At 56.7% G+C, this 16,912-nt stretch overlaps 1 protein-coding gene across 1 annotated transcript; it reads left to right on the top strand.

Moving 5' to 3' along the window:
* Positions 1-3,711: 3,711 nt before the first annotated feature.
* LOC121600999 lies at positions 3,712-16,550 on the top strand. The gene is made up of 21 exons (XM_041929785.1): positions 3,712-3,798; positions 3,993-4,014; positions 4,131-4,212; positions 4,317-5,750; positions 5,829-6,031; positions 6,126-6,507; positions 6,598-6,758; positions 6,829-7,031; positions 7,237-7,730; positions 7,835-8,085; positions 8,163-12,521; positions 12,614-12,779; positions 12,867-13,112; positions 13,181-14,242; positions 14,311-14,672; positions 14,740-15,203; positions 15,284-15,437; positions 15,515-15,713; positions 15,778-15,983; positions 16,084-16,212; positions 16,294-16,550. Exons 1-21 carry the CDS (start codon positions 3,727-3,729, stop codon positions 16,323-16,325), a joined length of 10,683 nt encoding a protein of 3,560 aa, XP_041785719.1. The 5' UTR covers positions 3,712-3,726; the 3' UTR covers positions 16,326-16,550.
* Positions 16,551-16,912: the final 362 nt, after the last annotated feature.

Below are 16,912 nucleotides of genomic sequence, written 5' to 3'. Positions count from 1 at the left end.
AACCCAAACGACCCAAACTCCCCCCTGGACGGATCGTACCGCGGTAGTAACCGGTTTGGTTGCACGAGCACACACACACACACACACACACACACACACACACACACAAGGGGAGTTGTGTGTGCGGGCCACCACGTCACCACCGCGGCGAGATGTGGGCTGTGTTGCGGCAACTTCGCTTCGCAACACTAATTCCTTACACACACACACGTACGTGTGTAGTCGAGGGAACTTTCTTCATCTTGTTCTCGTTTTGTGTTGTTTCCCTCTTTCTTTCCCGCTCGAGGGGAATAAAAATTAGATCACTTCAGCTAACCAGTGTTGCCTTGGTTGGGCCCAGCGAAAAAGGTCCCACCGTCACGGTGAGTTCTGACTGTCTTCCGTTAGCACCTGTGAGATACGCGTGCGCAAGGGAGACAGCTAGCGTCAGTTGGAGGCAGAGATAGAAGCACCACTTCCGTGATCATGGAAGAAGGTTCTAGCTGCCACTGATCGCACACAATGTGGTGAGCGGGCGCTTCCTGGCGGGACATTGAAACTGCCTGGGTGTTTCAGCTCCAGCCCAGCCACTCGTCGAGGCGGACGTTATCAATAACATTCTTCCGTAATTGTTCCGTTCCGACCGGCATCATTGAGGACCGGTTCCGGCGATACAATGAGCGGTGGGGCTTGTGCATAATTTACCACCGTTAGGAAGCTGTTGGTGCGGTGGTGGTGGTTCTGTGACGAACAGGACAGAACGAAATGTGCCAAAGGATGACCCACAATTGCGGTGGATGTGGCTACGAAGAGGATACAGGGAGTAGGTGTATCTGCTTGCGTGCTGTAGCATGATCATTAGCATCGGAGCAGTATCTGCATGGATGTAGGGCGTAGGCATCGAGAGACCAAGATGTATCAGATGTCCCACAGGTGCGCACACACACACACACTGGGCAGAAGATAATATTTCAAGCAATTATTTGCACTCTACGTATGTGCGTGTTGGAATGTTTCCATTATCGTTGATGAGTGTCTTCGATTAGTCTTGTGAGGCTTCCTACTAGAAATAATGGAGTAATGAGCGATCTTCATGGAGGATCATTCGGAGCGTGATGCTACAATGCTCTAGTCAAAGCTCAAATGCATGTATTACCTCGTCTCTGTACAGAAGAAGTCAATCTCCAATATCCGGACTTCCAATACGGACGGAAGATTTACACAAAAATGTTTGGGAATTGGCAATGCTCCTAATCGAAATCAATCAAAACCGCTTTATCTTACCACTTGCCAAGAGTTTCTCTCCCCACCGCCAGCAAAGGTTAGCTATAGACGCCTATCCCACCCACCTCCCACCCACTTCATTATCTCCGGTAAGTGTTATCAATCAATGGCCAGTGCCGTGCCCGATACCCGCTCAATGTAACGCAAGGCTTTCAAGGCTCCCCAACGCGGGCCCCATTGCCTCGATCGCCTTCAATCAAGATCAACCGCGCGCTAGTCGGTGAGGGAGCGCGTGGAGCGAAGAGAAACATAAGCCTACACAACTTCAGCCCGCAACTGGGCATGTAAACAAATCGGCCACCGCCCTGGCCCTGGTTGGCCGCAAAGATCGAGCGCGAGCGAGGTGGCGAACGAACGAAGTGTTGTTTTTCCGTGCGGAAGGAAAGTGTGCCTGTTCCACGCAGCCGTCAGCAATGAGTCCAAACCCCCTTCCTTCATCTACGCTTCCACCTCCACCACCGAACCAGTGAAATGCAGCGAGATAGTAGGCGAGCGCTGTTAGTGATCCAATTTGCTTTATGATTGCATTACATCGATCTGCTGCTGCGGATTGGATTGCGGGATTGGATTGCTGGTCCAGATGCAAAACCCGAAATGAAGGCCAAAAAGAAAGCGCAGGAAGGAAATGTGTGTTGAGGGGGGGGGGGGGGTTATTTTACCGCTCCCTCTTCTCCCCTGTTTGTAGGACTGACCAACATAAGCGCCTCCGCCCGCTCTTCTTGGTTGGAAGCGAACTGAAACGGCCTCAAACGCTCAGACAGACACCGACATATAGACACTGGGCGTGAAGATAGCATGTTATCGGAGTGCCAGTGCCCAACTCGCTGGCGTAGATGTGTGTTTAGCACCAAACGGCTCCCCCGGCACGTCGGCAATGTCGGCTGAATGGTGCCTAGTGGGCGAACCTTCTCGCTCGGTTGCTTAGCTGGCAAACAAAAAAAAAACACGCTTCGGCAGGGCAGATTTAACCCAAAGCCTTGGTTGGTCACTCGATGAGAAAAGTTTACAGCGACCCGCGAGAAAGACAATAAATCTGCCCGGCTGGCTACCAATTCCACCCCATACGGCGGGAGGAAGCGTTCGGTTAGGTAAGCGATGTGGCCGCACATTTTATTGTGATCTATGAGCCCGGCCGGGCGCCATATTTTTCTATGCTTTTTTTAAAAAAGACATACAGCACCAGGGGCTGTTTTTGTGGAGCTTCTTCTCACCAGCAGCAGCAGCAGCAAGTGGCTTTTGATTTGCAACCCCGCACAATGGTTGATTTTGTGCATCAGCTGAACGGTTTTGGGGCCACCACTAATTAACCTAGTAAATTAACGCTCTTGGCCAAGGGGCACGAAAAACATTTATAAAAAAAAACCAGGTGACCGAACACTCGATGGCCTTTGGCACACAATTTGCCATTATTCGATGAGGCAAAATATTGTCACGATTTGACCGGAGGACGGTTTGGTTTTGGGAGAAAGTTTTGGAATGTCCACTCCTCCTCCTGCCGCGGCACAGCAGAAGCAATGGAATCCTTTCTCTCTCTCTCTCTCATTCTGGCTACATATTTCTGCAACACAATTATCGCCCCGCAACAAGTATTTGACCCACAAAAACAGACACACAGTTCCGTGGGATGGAAATGTATTTGCAGCGCGAGCCGACTGTCGGGTCAGTCCACAACCGTTAAGCTTGGACGCCATTATGGCAGCAAGAAAAAAAAACAACTATAGCGTGACACAATTATGATCAATGCCTTTGCGTTTTGCGTTCTTGGCTCCAGCTTTTTAGCACCATCGACGTTGGTTGGACGGGAAAACGGGGCACGACGGGCAAGAGACACACATCAAAAACGCCTGCTCCGTACGCAAAAGGCGGCAGAGCAAGTGTGTGCCTGTTCGGTTACGAGCAGGCGGTAGGGGTACGTCATCGCCAGCCACACCGCACGGTTCACTAACCTCAAACAGTGACACGCGCTGCGCTTCGTGCGGGTAAACGGTGCCTCAGCCGTCTTCCCTTCCCTTCTCTTCCCTCTTTCCGCACTCATATCGCGCTTAATCGTGTGCTTAATTTGGCAATCAAATACCGAAAACACAAACAATCAAACGGACGTTGGCATCCGCAAGTATCTTCCTTGCCAGTAGCAGTAGCACCAAATCTTTCCAATAATGTAAAGCCAACGCTGTTCGTCACCTCACCGTCTTCAAGCCCATCGAAACTACTTGCAACTTCGGGCGTACGATCGTTAACCCGCAAGCGAGCAAGATACACGGGCCCCGTTAGCTTTTCGCGACTCGCGTGGAATAAATTACTGTCGCAACTGTGCCTGGGCTGTGTTCTACCTTTGCCACGCTACCTACCGCAACCACCACCACCGGTCTCCACTAACCGTCAACCCAGTCCCAACGGCCCAAGGCCCTAACCCGATGCGTTCTTTTTCCTTCTTTCCACTTTCGACAGTCAGAAACTACAAACATGTACACGTTCCCCAAATGCTGGCCCCTGCTGCTGATAGTTGCCGCCGCCGTAACGGGAACATCCGCCGAGGTAAGCCATTCCCGGAGTGGTTTCTAGCCACTCCGGGACACACGCGCAGTGGTTGGTCGAGTTTGGTGATAAGCCTTTCTACTCGACTCCCTCACATTGGGTTCGCTGTCTTGACACCTTCATTTGCATATTTTTTTTTTCATGCGCTTTGTGATGCCGGTTTGCCCCCTATCAACGGCGTGAAACAACGACAGGATGTACTCACCTGCCCAAATGGTAAGCAGCCGCGGTCGAAACGGGTCGTCGTGGGCGGACCCTTTTCCCGCCTTTAGTCCCTCTGGAATGGAAAGAAAGGAACAGGAATTAACATTTCATTTCCGTTCTACACGCAGGTTGGAAGCTACGGGGCCTGCACTGCTACAAGTACTTTAACGTGAAACACTCGTGGGAAAAGTCGGCCACACTGTGCAAAAGGTAGGTGCAGGGTGTTTGGTGGCGCCGTTTGTACCAAATCCCCTTTTTTTGCGAAAATCTCAGGTTCAATGCTTTATTTCCTTTCGGGGTGATCACGCTGCTAGGTATGGTTCCGAGCTGGTGACGGTCGATTCGTACGATGAGAACAACGCGACGTACAGCATCGCGACCGGCAGCGAGTACCGGACGCGCAACAACGTCAAGTACTGGCTCGGCTTTGCCTCGCTGGACGATCTGCGGACGAACACGCTCGAGTCGACGTCGGGCGACCTGTTCTCGCAGTACTCCGGCTTCTGGGCGATCAACGAGCCGAACCCGCAGGCCGGCGAGTGCGTGGCCGCCAACCTGGGCCCGACCGAGCAGAGCTGGGAGCTGCGCTCGTGCGAAACGCTGCTCCCGTTCATGTGTAAGGCGCGCGCCTGCCCGCAGCAGTCGTTCCACTGCTCGAACGGCGCCTGCATCAATCAGGCGTACAAGTGCGACGGCAACGATGACTGTGGCGACGGCAGCGACGAGCTGGACTGTAGCGCCAGCTGCAACATCTACATGGCGTCGGGCGGGGATGTGATCGAGTCACCCAACTTCCCGCAGAAGTACAGCTCGCTGCGCTCGTGCAAGTGGACGCTGGAGGGCCCGCAGGGCAGCAACATCATACTGCAGTTCCAGGAGTTCGACACGGAGAAGAACTTCGACACGGTGCAGATACTGGTGGGCAGCCGGACGGAGGATACGGCCGTGTCGCTCGCGACCCTGTCCGGGAAGGGGGATGTGCCGAGCAGGACGTTCATTACCGCGTCCAACTTCATGATCGTCAAGTTCACGTCGGACGGCAGCGTGGAGAAGAAGGGCTTCCGGGCGACGTGGAAAACGGAGCCGCAAACGTGCGGCGGCGTGCTGCAGGCGAGCAAGCAGGAACAGTACCTGAAGAGCCCGGGCTTTCCGCAGGCCTATCCGGGCGGGATTGAGTGTTTGTATGTGATTAGCGCGCGGAAGGGTTACACCGTTTCGCTGGACGTGCAGGAGCTCGATCTGAATGCGGACAGTGACTTCCTGCTGATACGCGACGGGGAGAGCGCGCACGACAAGCCGATCGCCAAGCTGACCGGTACGCTCGAGTCGAAACCGAGCCGGGTTATCATTTCCACCGGGAACAGGCTGTACCTGTACTTCAGCACGTCGCTTGCCCAGCCTGCCAAGGGCTTCAGCATACGGTACGTGGAGGGCTGTACGGCGGTGGTGAACGCGGCCAACGGTACGGTCGCCTCGCCCGCCTACAATCTGGCCCCGTACCCGAACAACCAGGAGTGCTACTTCGTGATCAAGAACCCGTCCGGCAAGCCGCTGTCGATGCGGTTCGTCGACTTTGACGTGCATCGGTCGGATCTGGTGCAGGTGTTCGATGGACCATCAACGTCTGGGGTGCGTCTGCACGCGGGCAACGGCTTTACCGATAGCAACGCACCGAAGATCACGCTGACGGCTTCCTCCGGGAAGATGCTGCTCAAGTTCATTACCGATGCGCTCTACAACGGCAAAGGGTAAGTGGTTAGGAGTCAGTGCTTTTTCAAGAGAGCTTTTCTGAAGATCTTTATTCCTTACCTTCTCCAATGGACTAGCTGGTCGGCGGAGTTCTCCGCGGACTGTCCCGAGCTGAAGCCGGGCATTGGAGCGATCGCTAGCAGTCGCGACACCGCCTTCGGTACGGTGATCAACTTTACCTGCCCCGTCGGGCAGGAGTTTGCGACGGGCAAGAACCGCATCACGACCGTCTGCCAGAACGGTGGCAACTGGAGCATCAGCTACATCCCCGACTGTCAAGGTAAGCGATTGCAGGTCCGAGGTTCGAACGACGTTCCGATCTTTGTTTGTCTTAAACTTTGCTCCTTTCTCTCAACTAAAACCCCCAAACACAGAGGTGTACTGTGGACCGGTGCCTCAGATCGACAACGGCTTTTCGTTCAAGACGACCAACGTTACGTACCGAGGCATTGCCACCTACCAGTGCTATGCCGGCTTTGCTTTTGGATCCGGTTTGGCGACGGAAACGATCTCCTGCCTGGCGGACGGTACCTGGGAAAGACAGCCAGCCTGTATGGCGTCCCAGTGCCCCCCATTGCCGGAGGTCTCGCACGCTAACGTGACGGTGCTGAACGGAGGTGGTCGCAGCTACGGTACGATCATCAGCTACGAATGCATTCCCGGATACGTGCGGACGGGCCGCCCGATACTGATCTGCATGTCCAATGGGCAGTGGAGCAGCCCCGTGCCAAGCTGTTCGCGCAAGCAGTGCTACAAGTAGGTGTTCCCTTTCCAGTTTCTATAAAACGCCCCTGCAAAACGCAATTGTCGCGTTCTAATTTGGGAAACGTGTGATCTCCTCTACAGGATCCCGGAGGTACAGAACGGCTACGTGGTGGACAAGACGCGCGAGTACTACTACGGCGATGAGGCACGCGTCCAGTGCTACAAGGGCTACCGTTTGATTGGCTCGCACACTGTCAAGTGCAACGAGCAGCAAGACTTCTCTAATGTTCCGATCTGTGAAGGTAGGTCCGACAGGTGGGCGAGTGACCGCCATGCCCCGATGCTAATTGCCACTTTCTTTCCCCCGTTCAGATATTGATGAATGTCAAACGTCACAGTGTGATGCGTCATCGACCGAGTGTATGAATGCGGCCGGTTCGTTCCATTGCAAGTGTAAGACGGGTTACACCTCGTCCATGGAATGCCGACCGGTGGTCGATCTGGGCCTCTCGAACGGTGGTATATCGGACGACAGCGTCACGGTCTCGTCGACTGCTGCGGGCTTCGAAAAAGGCGTAAGTACCGCGTCACATTTCACCGCGTCCACTGTTGGCATTGAACTTTACGCAGTGCGCCTCTTGGTGGTGTGCCTTGCCTTAGTGCCTTTCACTTTACTCCGGGAGCTACGTGGGCTTAAACCCGCTCCTAGCGACAGAAACCGGAATTTTGCATACACCGGTGCCGTGAAACTAAAAGACCTCCCCATTCCCGTCTCTTCAGATGATACGCCTCAACTCGGTCGGTTGGTGCGGTGCGGGCAAGGAGCGTGGCTCGAACTGGGTCATCATCGACCTGAAGGCGCCGACCATTGTGCGCGGCTTCCGCACGATGTCCGTGCAGCGCATGGACGGCTCGCTGGCGTTCACGTCCGCCATACGGCTCGAGTACTCGGACGACCTGTCCGACGTGTTCAAGGACTACGCCAATCCGGACGGTACCGCGGTCGAGTTCCGCATACTGGAACCGACGCTCTCGATACTGAACCTGCCCATGCCGATCGAGGCGCGGTACATCAAGTTCAAGATACAGGACTTTGTCGTCGCGCCGTGCATCAAGCTGGAGCTGATGGGCTGCACCCGGCTGGACTGTTTGGATGTGAACGAGTGCGCGAAGGAGAACGGTGGCTGCAACCAGAAGTGCGTCAACTCGCCCGGCTCGTACAAGTGTGCGTGCAACTTCGGGTACGAGCTGTTCCGCCAGAACGGAACCGAAGGGTAGGTGTCGCGTGCAGGAAGTGATTGTGCTGCCGTTGTCCAAAGATGGGGAGAACACCCGGTTGTATAAACGCTGCCGTTTGCTTTTTTACGTTCACTTGCAGATTCTTCATCGAACGGCACGAGACGGGCGAGCTGGATGGGGATGTGTACCAGCGGAACAAGACGTGCGTGCGCAAGATGTGCCCGGCCCTGTCCGATCCGGAGAATGGCAAGCTGCTGAGCAGCGAGATCCAGCACCACTTTGGTGACGTGGTGCGGTTCCACTGCAACTTCGGCTACGTGCTGTCGGGCAGTTCGTCGCTCGCGTGCATGTCGAACGGCAACTGGAACGCCTCCATGCCCAAGTGTTTGAGTAAGTGTGGGGAATTGGGATGAATGGAACTCGGCTCAATGACACTGACCTTGTACTGCTCCGCTTACCATCCGCAGGTGCGAAGTGTGTCTCGCTGCCGGACGACGAAAAGGAAGGCCTGTTTGTGAAGCGGGGCGATCAGAACGACATTCTGGTGCCGTTCAACGAGAACGTCACGCTGGAGTGTACGACCGCGGGCAAGCAGATTGGCAAGACGGCCATCTCCACCTTCCGGCAGTGTGTGTTCGATCCGCAGCCGGGCTATCCGGACTATTGGCTGTCGGGTGTGCTGCCGACCTGTTCGCGGGCCGACTGTGGCGTGCCGATGCCGACGGCCGGTGCCGAGTACGGCCAGTACGCGGACACCAAGTACATGAGCTCGTTCTTCTTCGGCTGTCAGAACACGTTCAAGTTGGCGGGCCAGACGACCATGAACGACAATGTGGTGCGCTGCCAGGCGAACGGTGTGTGGGACTTTGGTGATCTGCGCTGCGAGGGGCCGGTGTGTGTCGATCCGGGCCGTCCGAACGATGGGTTCCAGGTGGCGAACAGCTACGAGCAGAGCTCGGAGGTACTGTTTGGATGTTCGCGTGCCGGATACATTCTGATCAACCCACGGCCGATCACGTGCGTGAAGCAGCCGGAGTGCAAAACGATCAAACCGATCGGCATCTCGTCTGGGTTGATTCCGGACAGTGCGATCAATGCGACTTCCGAGCGGCCGAACTACGAGGCGAAGAATGTACGGCTCAACTCCGTCACGGGCTGGTGCGGCAAGCAGGAAACGTTCACGTACGTCAGCGTCGATCTGGGCAAGGTGTACCGCGTGAAGGCGCTGCTGGTGAAGGGTGTCGTGACGAACGATATCGTTGGCCGGCCGACCGAGATCCGCTTCTTCTACAAGCAGTCGGAGAAGGAGGACTACGTGGTGTACTTCCCGAACTTTAACCTGACCAAGCGCGACCCGGGCAACTACGGCGAGCTGGCGATGATCACGCTGCCCAAGTACGTGCAGGCTCGCTTCGTCATACTCGGCATCGTGAGCTACATGGACAACCCGTGCCTGAAGTTCGAGCTGATGGGATGCGAGGAACCGACGGCTGATCCGCTGCTCGGCTACGACTACGGCTACTCGCCGTGCGTCGACAACGAGCCGCCAATCTTCCAGAACTGCCCCCAGCAGCCCATACTGGTGAAGCGGGGCCCGAACGGCGAAGTACTGCCGCTGAACTTTACCGAACCGACCGCGCTGGACAATTCTGGGTCGATCGCACGGCTCGAGGTGAAGCCACCGCACTTCAAAACGACCAGCTACGTGCTGGAGAACACGGTCGTCAAGTACATCGCGTACGATTACGACGGCAATGTGGCGATCTGCGAGATCAACATCACCGTGCCGGACATTACGCCGCCGCTGCTCGACTGCCCGCAGAGCTTCGTGATCGAGCTGGGCGAAAAGCAGGCCAACTATTACGTCAACTTTAACGACACGATCAAGCGCGTGAAAGCGTCGGACAGCTCCGGGGACGTGCGGATCGAGTACGTGCCCGAGTCGGCCTCGATCCCGCTCGGCGGTTTCCGCAACGTGACCGTCGTGGCGACGGACAAGTTCAACAACAAGGCGACCTGCAACTTCCAGGTGTCGGTGCAGCCGACGCAGTGCGTCGACTGGGACCTGCAGGCACCGGGCAATGGGGAGATCAAGTGCACCGCGCAGGAGTCGGGCGGCGTCGAGTGTGAGGCGACGTGCAACGCTGGCTTCCGCTTTACGGATGCGGACAAGAAGAAGGTGTTTACCTGCCGGAAGGGACGCTTCTGGAAGCCATCGTCCGTGGTGCCGGACTGTGTGTCGGAGAACACGCAGCGGGCAGACTATCAGGTGGTGGCGACCACCACGTACCGGGCGAACGGTGTCGTGTCGGAGCAGTGCCTGCCGCAGTACCAGGAGCAGACGGCGAAACACTTTGCCAGCCTGAGCAGCGTGCTGTCGCAGCGCTGTTCGGCCGTGTACGTCAACATGAACGTGACGATCCTGCGGTCCGTGCCGCGCCTGCTGGAGGAGAACGTTGTGCAGATGGACTTTATACTGCTGATCGATCCGGCGGTGAAGCAACCGCAGCTGTACGATCTGTGCGGCTCCACGTTGAATCTGATCTTCGATCTGAGCGTCCCGTACGCGAGTGCCGCGATCGAGCCGCTGTCGAACGTGAAGTCGATCGGGAATGAGTGCCCACCGCTGCGTGCTCTCAAGAGTGCGATCTCGCGTGGTTTCACCTGTGGCGTCGGAGAGGTACTGAACATGGACACGAACGATGTTCCGCGCTGTCTGCACTGCCCGGCGGGTACGTACGCGGGCGAAAACCAGAAAACATGCTCTCCCTGCTCCAAGGGATTCTATCAGCATCGCGAACGACAAGGTTCGTGCCTGAAGTGTCCGGTCGGCACCTACACGAAGGAGGATGGTTCGAAGGCGGTACAGGACTGTGTGCCGATCTGCGGCTACGGTACGTACTCACCGACCGGTCTGGTGCCGTGCCTGGAGTGTCCGCGCAATTCCTTCTCGGCGATGCCGCCGCTCGGTGGGTTCCGCGACTGTCAGGCTTGCCCGAGCGGTACCTTCACCTACCAGCCGGCGGCCCAGAGCGAATCGGACTGTCGGCGCAAGTGCGCGGCCGGTACGTACTCGCACACCGGGCTGGCACCGTGCACGCCCTGCCCGAAGAACTACTACCAGAAGTCGGAGGGCGCGACGAGCTGCAGCGAGTGTCCCTCGGGCCGCCGGACGGATACGGTCGGTTCGGTGACGGCCGACGACTGCAAACCGATCACGTGCAACGAAAACTCCTGCCAGCACGGTGGGCTGTGTGTGCCGCTCGGTCACGACATCCACTGCTTCTGTCCGGCCGGGTTCTCGGGCACGCGGTGCGAAATTGACATCGATGAGTGTGCATCGCAGCCGTGCTACAACGGGGGTACATGCAAGGACTTACCGCAAGGGTACGAGTGTCGGTGTGCGCGCGGCTACTCCGGCATCAACTGTCAGGAGGCGAAGAGCGACTGTGATGCGGATCCGTGTCCGGCTCGGGCGATGTGCAAGGACGAGCCCGGGTTCGGCAACTACACGTGCATGTGCCGCAGCGGCTACACCGGCGACAACTGTGACGTCACGATCGATCCGTGCACGGCCGGGGAGAACCCGTGCGGCAATGGGGCGACCTGCGTGGCGCTGCAGCAGGGCCGCTTCCGCTGCGAGTGTACGGCCGGCTGGGAGGGACACCTGTGCAGCATCAACACGGACGACTGTGCGGAGAAACCCTGCCTGCTCGGTGCAAACTGCACGGATTTGGTGAACGATTTCAGCTGCTCCTGTCCGCCGGGCTTCACCGGCAAGCGGTGCCAGGAGAAGATTAACCTCTGCCTTTCCGAGCCGTGCAATCACGGCATGTGCGTCGATCGGTACTTCTACCACGAGTGTGTCTGTGCGCCGGGCTGGGAGGGAGCGGCCTGCGACGTCAATGTGGACGAGTGCGAGAGCGCGCCGTGCGAGAACGGTGGCGTCTGTACGGATCTGATCAACGACTACCAGTGCAGCTGTGCGGACGGGTACACTGGCAAGAACTGTCAGCACACGGTGGACGACTGTGAGAGTGCACCGTGCCAGAACGGCGGTACGTGTGTGGATCGGCTCGACGGGTTCGCGTGCATGTGCCGACCGGGGTACGTCGGTGTGCAGTGCGAAACCGACCGGAATGAGTGTCTGAGCGATCCGTGCAGCCCGATCGGGACGGAGAAGTGCGTGGATCGGGAGAACGCGTTCGAGTGTGTGTGCCGGCAGGGCTTCGAGGGCAAGCTGTGCGAGAGCGACATCGACGACTGTGAGTACGCGCCGTGCCAGAACGGTGGAACGTGTTTGGATCGGGTCGGTGGCTTTGAGTGCCAGTGCCCGGCGGGCTGGACGGGCGAGCGGTGCAACGTGCAGGTGACGGCGTGCGACGTCGAACGGCCGTGCAAGAACGATGCGGAGTGCATTGACCTGTTCGAGGACTTTTTCTGCGTGTGTCCGAGCGGCACCGATGGGAAGAAGTGTGAGACGGCGCCGGATCGGTGTATTGGGCAGCCGTGTATGCACGAGGGCCAGTGTAAGGATTATGGCTCCGGGTTGAACTGCTCGTGCTCGAGCGATTTCACCGGCGTTGGGTGCCAGTATGAGTTTGATGCGTGCGAGGCCGGCACCTGCCAGAATGGGGCGACGTGTGTCGATCGGGGCAGCGGCTATCAGTGCATCTGTCCGCCGGGCTACACCGGGAAGAACTGTGAGCACGATCAGGTCGACTGTAAGGACAATTCCTGCCCACCCGGGGCCGTTTGCATCGATCTGAACAATGACTTTTACTGCCAGTGTCCGTTCAACCTGACCGGGGACGATTGTCGCAAATGTAAGTGCACGTTGTGGAGGGAGGAGTGTCTTTGTTGGGTTTTTGCTTACCTTGTACTAATCTCGTTCCGTTCGTTTACAATCCTTCAACAGCGGTCCAAATTGACTACGATCTGTACTTCAGCGATCCGTACCATTCGTCCGCATCGCAGGTCGTACCGTTCTACACGACCGCACCGGACAGCTTGACGCTCGCGATGTGGGTCCAGTTCGCCCAGAAGGACGACACCGGCATCTTCATCACGCTCTACTCGGCCAAGTATGTACAGGGTGTGGGAGAGGGCTTCTGCAGACCGACAGGCTTAACGCCGGCTCTTCCCATTGCTTTCTTGCTTTCCCACTCCAGCGCACCGAACGTGATCACCAAGCGCAGGACGATGCTGCAGGCCCACTCGAGCGGAGTGCAGGTTTCGTTCTTCGACGATCTGCAGGACGTGTTTCTGCCGTTCAAGGAGTACAGCACGATCAACGACGGCCAGTGGCACCATATTGCCGTCGTGTGGAACGGCAAAACCGGACAGCTGATGCTCATCACGGAGGGCTTCATCGCCAGCAAGGCAGAGTACGGTGTGAACCGAGTGCTGCCCAAGTAGTAAGTCTCATATCGAGGAGTTCCTTCAAAGCAGCGTTGTGCTAATGACACGTCTCACTTCGCCTTAGCTGCTGGCCCGTACTCGGCGCACCGCTGATGGATGGCAACCGCAAGGAAGCGTACAGCGATCTCGGCTTCCAGGGCAAGCTGACGAAGGTGCAGATCTGGAGCCGGGCGTTGGACGTGACGAACGAGATCCAGAAGCAGGTGCGCGACTGTCGCAGCGAGCCGGTGCTGTACAAAAACCTCATCCTGAACTGGGCCGGCTACGAGCAGACGCTCGGCGGTGTGCAGCGCTCCGTGCCGTCCACCTGCGGCCAGAAGAAGTGCAAACCGGGCTACGCCGGTGCCAACTGTCAGCAGCTGCAGGTCGACCGGGAGCCGCCGCAGGTCGAGTACTGTCCGGCCGATCTGTGGATCGTGGCCAAGAACGGTTCGACGGTGGTGAACTGGGAGGAGCCCCGGTTTACCGACAACATTGGCATTTCCAAGATCGTCGAGCGGAACGGGCACCGGTCGGGCGAGACGCTGCTGTGGGGCATCTACGACGTGATGTATCTGGCGTACGATGCGGCCGGCAATACGGCCGCCTGCGCGTTCAGGGTGACGATCGTGGCCGAGTTCTGTCCCGCGCTGGCCGATCCGCTCGGCGGCACGCAAAGCTGCAAGGATTGGGGCGCGGGCGGCCAGTTCAAGGTGTGCGAGATTGCGTGCAATCCGGGCATGAAGTTCTCGCAGGTGGTGCCACGGTTCTACACGTGCGGCTCGGAGGGCTTCTGGCGCCCGACCGCCCACCCGACCGTGCCGCTAGTGTACCCGTCCTGCTCGCCGACCAAGCCGGCCCAGCGGTTGATCCGCATCCAGATGCAGTTCCCGTCGGACGTGCTGTGCAACGAGGCGGGGCAGGGTGTGCTGCGGCAGCGCATCAAGAATGCGATCAACGCACTGAACCGCGACTGGAACCTGTGCTCGTACTCGATGGAGGGTTCGCGCGAGTGCCGCAACGTGGAGATCGATGTGCGCTGCGACCGGAACCGCCATCCGAACATTGTCAAGCGCCAGACGGTGCTGCAGATCTCGCCGAATCCGGAGAGTGCGTACGCGATCAATGCAACGATTCCGATCAAGAGGTAAGAGAGAGTGATGGGAAGAGAATGATTGTTTCACGCGATGACTTACTTTTTCCCCCTTTTCCCAGCGAGATTGTGAGCAACTCGAACGGTCAGCGGCTGAACACGCTCAACCTGCTGGAGAAGCTCATCCTGGAGGACAACCAGTTTGCGGTGCAGGACATTCTGCCGAACACGTTCGGCGATGCGTCCTCGCTCAATCTCGTCACCGAGTACGCCTGCCCGCAGGGCCAGGTGGTGGTCGAGCCGGACTGTGTGCCGTGCGCGGTCGGCACGTTCTACAACGTGTCGAGCAAGACGTGCCTGCCCTGCCCGGAGGGTTCGTACCAGCCGGAGATTGGCCAGCTGCAGTGCAAGAGCTGCCCGAAGATTGCGGGCCGGCCCGGTGTGACGGCGCTGGTTGGTGCCCGATCGGCCGTCGAGTGCAAGGGTAAGTAGTGGCCAGTCCAACATTCGTGCAGTGCCTTTCATTAACGCTTGCTTCCCATTCCTTCCAGAACGATGTGCCGCCGGTAAGTATCTCGACTCCGTTACCGGACTGTGCCAACCGTGCGGCTACGGCTACTACCAGCCGAGCGAGGGTTCGTTCTCGTGCGAGATCTGCGGCCTGGGACAGACGACCCGTACGGCGGAGGCGACGAGCAAGAGCGAGTGCCGGGACGAGTGCAGCTCCGGCATGCAGCTCGGGCTGGAGGGCAAGTGTGAGCCGTGCCCGCGCGGCACGTACCGCAAGCAGGGCGTCCAGTCGTCCTGTCTGCCGTGCCCGAACGGGCGCACGACCGCCAAGCTCGGCTCGTCCAACGTGGAGGAGTGCTCGCTGCCGATCTGCTCGCCCGGCACCTACCTGAACGGTACGCTGAACGTGTGCGTCGAGTGCCGCAAGGGCTTCTATCAGTCGGAGTACCAGCAGACGTCCTGCATTCCGTGTCCGCCGAACCACACCACCCGCAGCACGGCAGCGGTAAGGCTCGGGGGCTGCAGCTCCTGCAAAAGGAAGTAAAGCTGGAACAGGAAATGAAAACATTTTTTTGTCGGTTTCAGAACAACAAAAACGAATGCATCAACCCGTGCGAGGACGTGTCGGACGGTTCGCCGCGCTGCGACCCGAACGCGTTCTGCATACTGATACCGGAAACGTCCGACTTCAAGTGTGAGTGTAAACCAGGCTTCAACGGTACCGGCATGGAGTGTTCGGGTAAGTGCATTGCGGGTGCAGTATTGCCAAGATTTCAAGAAGCTAATGATCGATCCCCTCTTTGGCCCTGCTTACAGACATGTGCAACGGTTTCTGCGAAAACGCGGGCCACTGCGTGAAGGATGCGAAGGGCATGCCGTCCTGCCGCTGCAAGGGATCGTTCACCGGCACCAAGTGTACCGAGCGGTCCGAGTTTGCCTACATTGCCGGTGGCGTTGCCGCTACCGTCATCTTCATCATACTCATCGTACTACTGATCTGGATGATTTGTGCGCGGTAAGTGTGGTGCGACGGCGGCACTGGGAGCAGGCGTTAAATTTTTCTTCTTTCGCTTCCACAGAGCCAATCGCAAACGGGATCCAAAGAAGATCATCTCACCAGCTGCGGACCAGACCGGGTCGCAGGTTAACTTCTACTACGGAGCGCACACGCCATATGCCGAAAGTATTGCGCCATCGCATCACAGCACGTACGCACACTATTACGACGACGAGGAGGACGGTTGGGAGATGCCCAACTTCTACAATGAAACGTATCTTAAAGATGGTACGTATCTGGTTTGGCGTTTGCCATTTCCTCTCCATCGATCGTTGGCTAACTTTATGGCTTTTTTGTTCTAACTTTCTCTCTCTCTCCTGCACTCCAGATCAATTCATCGGTGTTCAAGGTGCCAACGGAAAGCTTAATTCGTTGGCTCGATCAAATGCATCGTTGTACGGTACCAAGGACGATCTGTACGATCGGCTAAAACGTCACGCTTATACCGGTAAAAAAGGTAAGCTGTTGCTATATGAGCCTTTGTTTGTGTTATCAAGCATCGAGCATCTAATCTGGAACATTGCTCTCTTCATTCCAGACAAAAGTGACACGGACAGTGAGGAGCATTAGGCACCGTTGTTAAGTTAAGTATTAGCTCATATTAAAATCCCTTCGAAATACTCTTGTATAGAACAAAAAACAACACACAAACACACACACACTTACACATATTAAGTAAAAACCCAGTCGAACGAGGAGCGGCGAAAAGAGAGGAGAAGAGGACGGTGAAAAAGACGAATACACAATACACGCGAGAACAACAACCTTTTCATTGAATAAATTGTATGTTTTAAATTACGACTTTTAATTAAAAGCTGGCTTTCCGGTGTTTATTGCATTTTATTCAACAATATCCGAAAATTTCATGCGAAAACATCAGGTAAATTTGAGAACTGCAGCTTCAGAGGTGTATAAAGGTGAAAGCCTTAATTACAGCACGGTTGGTCGTACATTGAACTGAAGAGAAAGTAGCACGTGTGAGCAAAGAAGTTTGAGCAAAGCTCACTTTCGCATGTTGCCACGTGAAAAGCTTTGAAACGATTCGAGCCAGAAAGCAAGCACATGTTCAGTAGCTCAGTTTTATTCGATTTGCACTTTGAGCTACTTAGGATATGGGTAGCAAAATAAGGTTTGATTGATGATTTTGATTTCTTTAT

Source organism: Anopheles merus, chromosome 2R (genome assembly GCF_017562075.2).
Source record: "Anopheles merus strain MAF chromosome 2R, AmerM5.1, whole genome shotgun sequence".
NCBI lineage: Eukaryota > Metazoa > Arthropoda > Insecta > Diptera > Culicidae > Anopheles > Anopheles merus.
The sequence above is the reverse complement of the archived record's forward strand: the minus strand, read 5'-3'. Positions and strand labels throughout refer to the sequence as shown.

Excerpts from the sequence above, each read along its gene's own strand:
- LOC121600999 (XM_041929785.1), top strand. The coding sequence starts at position 3,727 with ATGTACACGTTCCCCAAATGCTGGCCCCTGCTGCTGATAGTTGCCGCC. Across the intron at positions 4,213-4,316 it reads TCGGCCACACTGTGCAAAAG|GTATGGTTCCGAGCTGGTGA; the intron begins GTAGGTGCAGGG and ends TCACGCTGCTAG. Across the intron at positions 14,243-14,310 it reads GCAACGATTCCGATCAAGAG|CGAGATTGTGAGCAACTCGA; the intron begins GTAAGAGAGAGT and ends CCCTTTTCCCAG.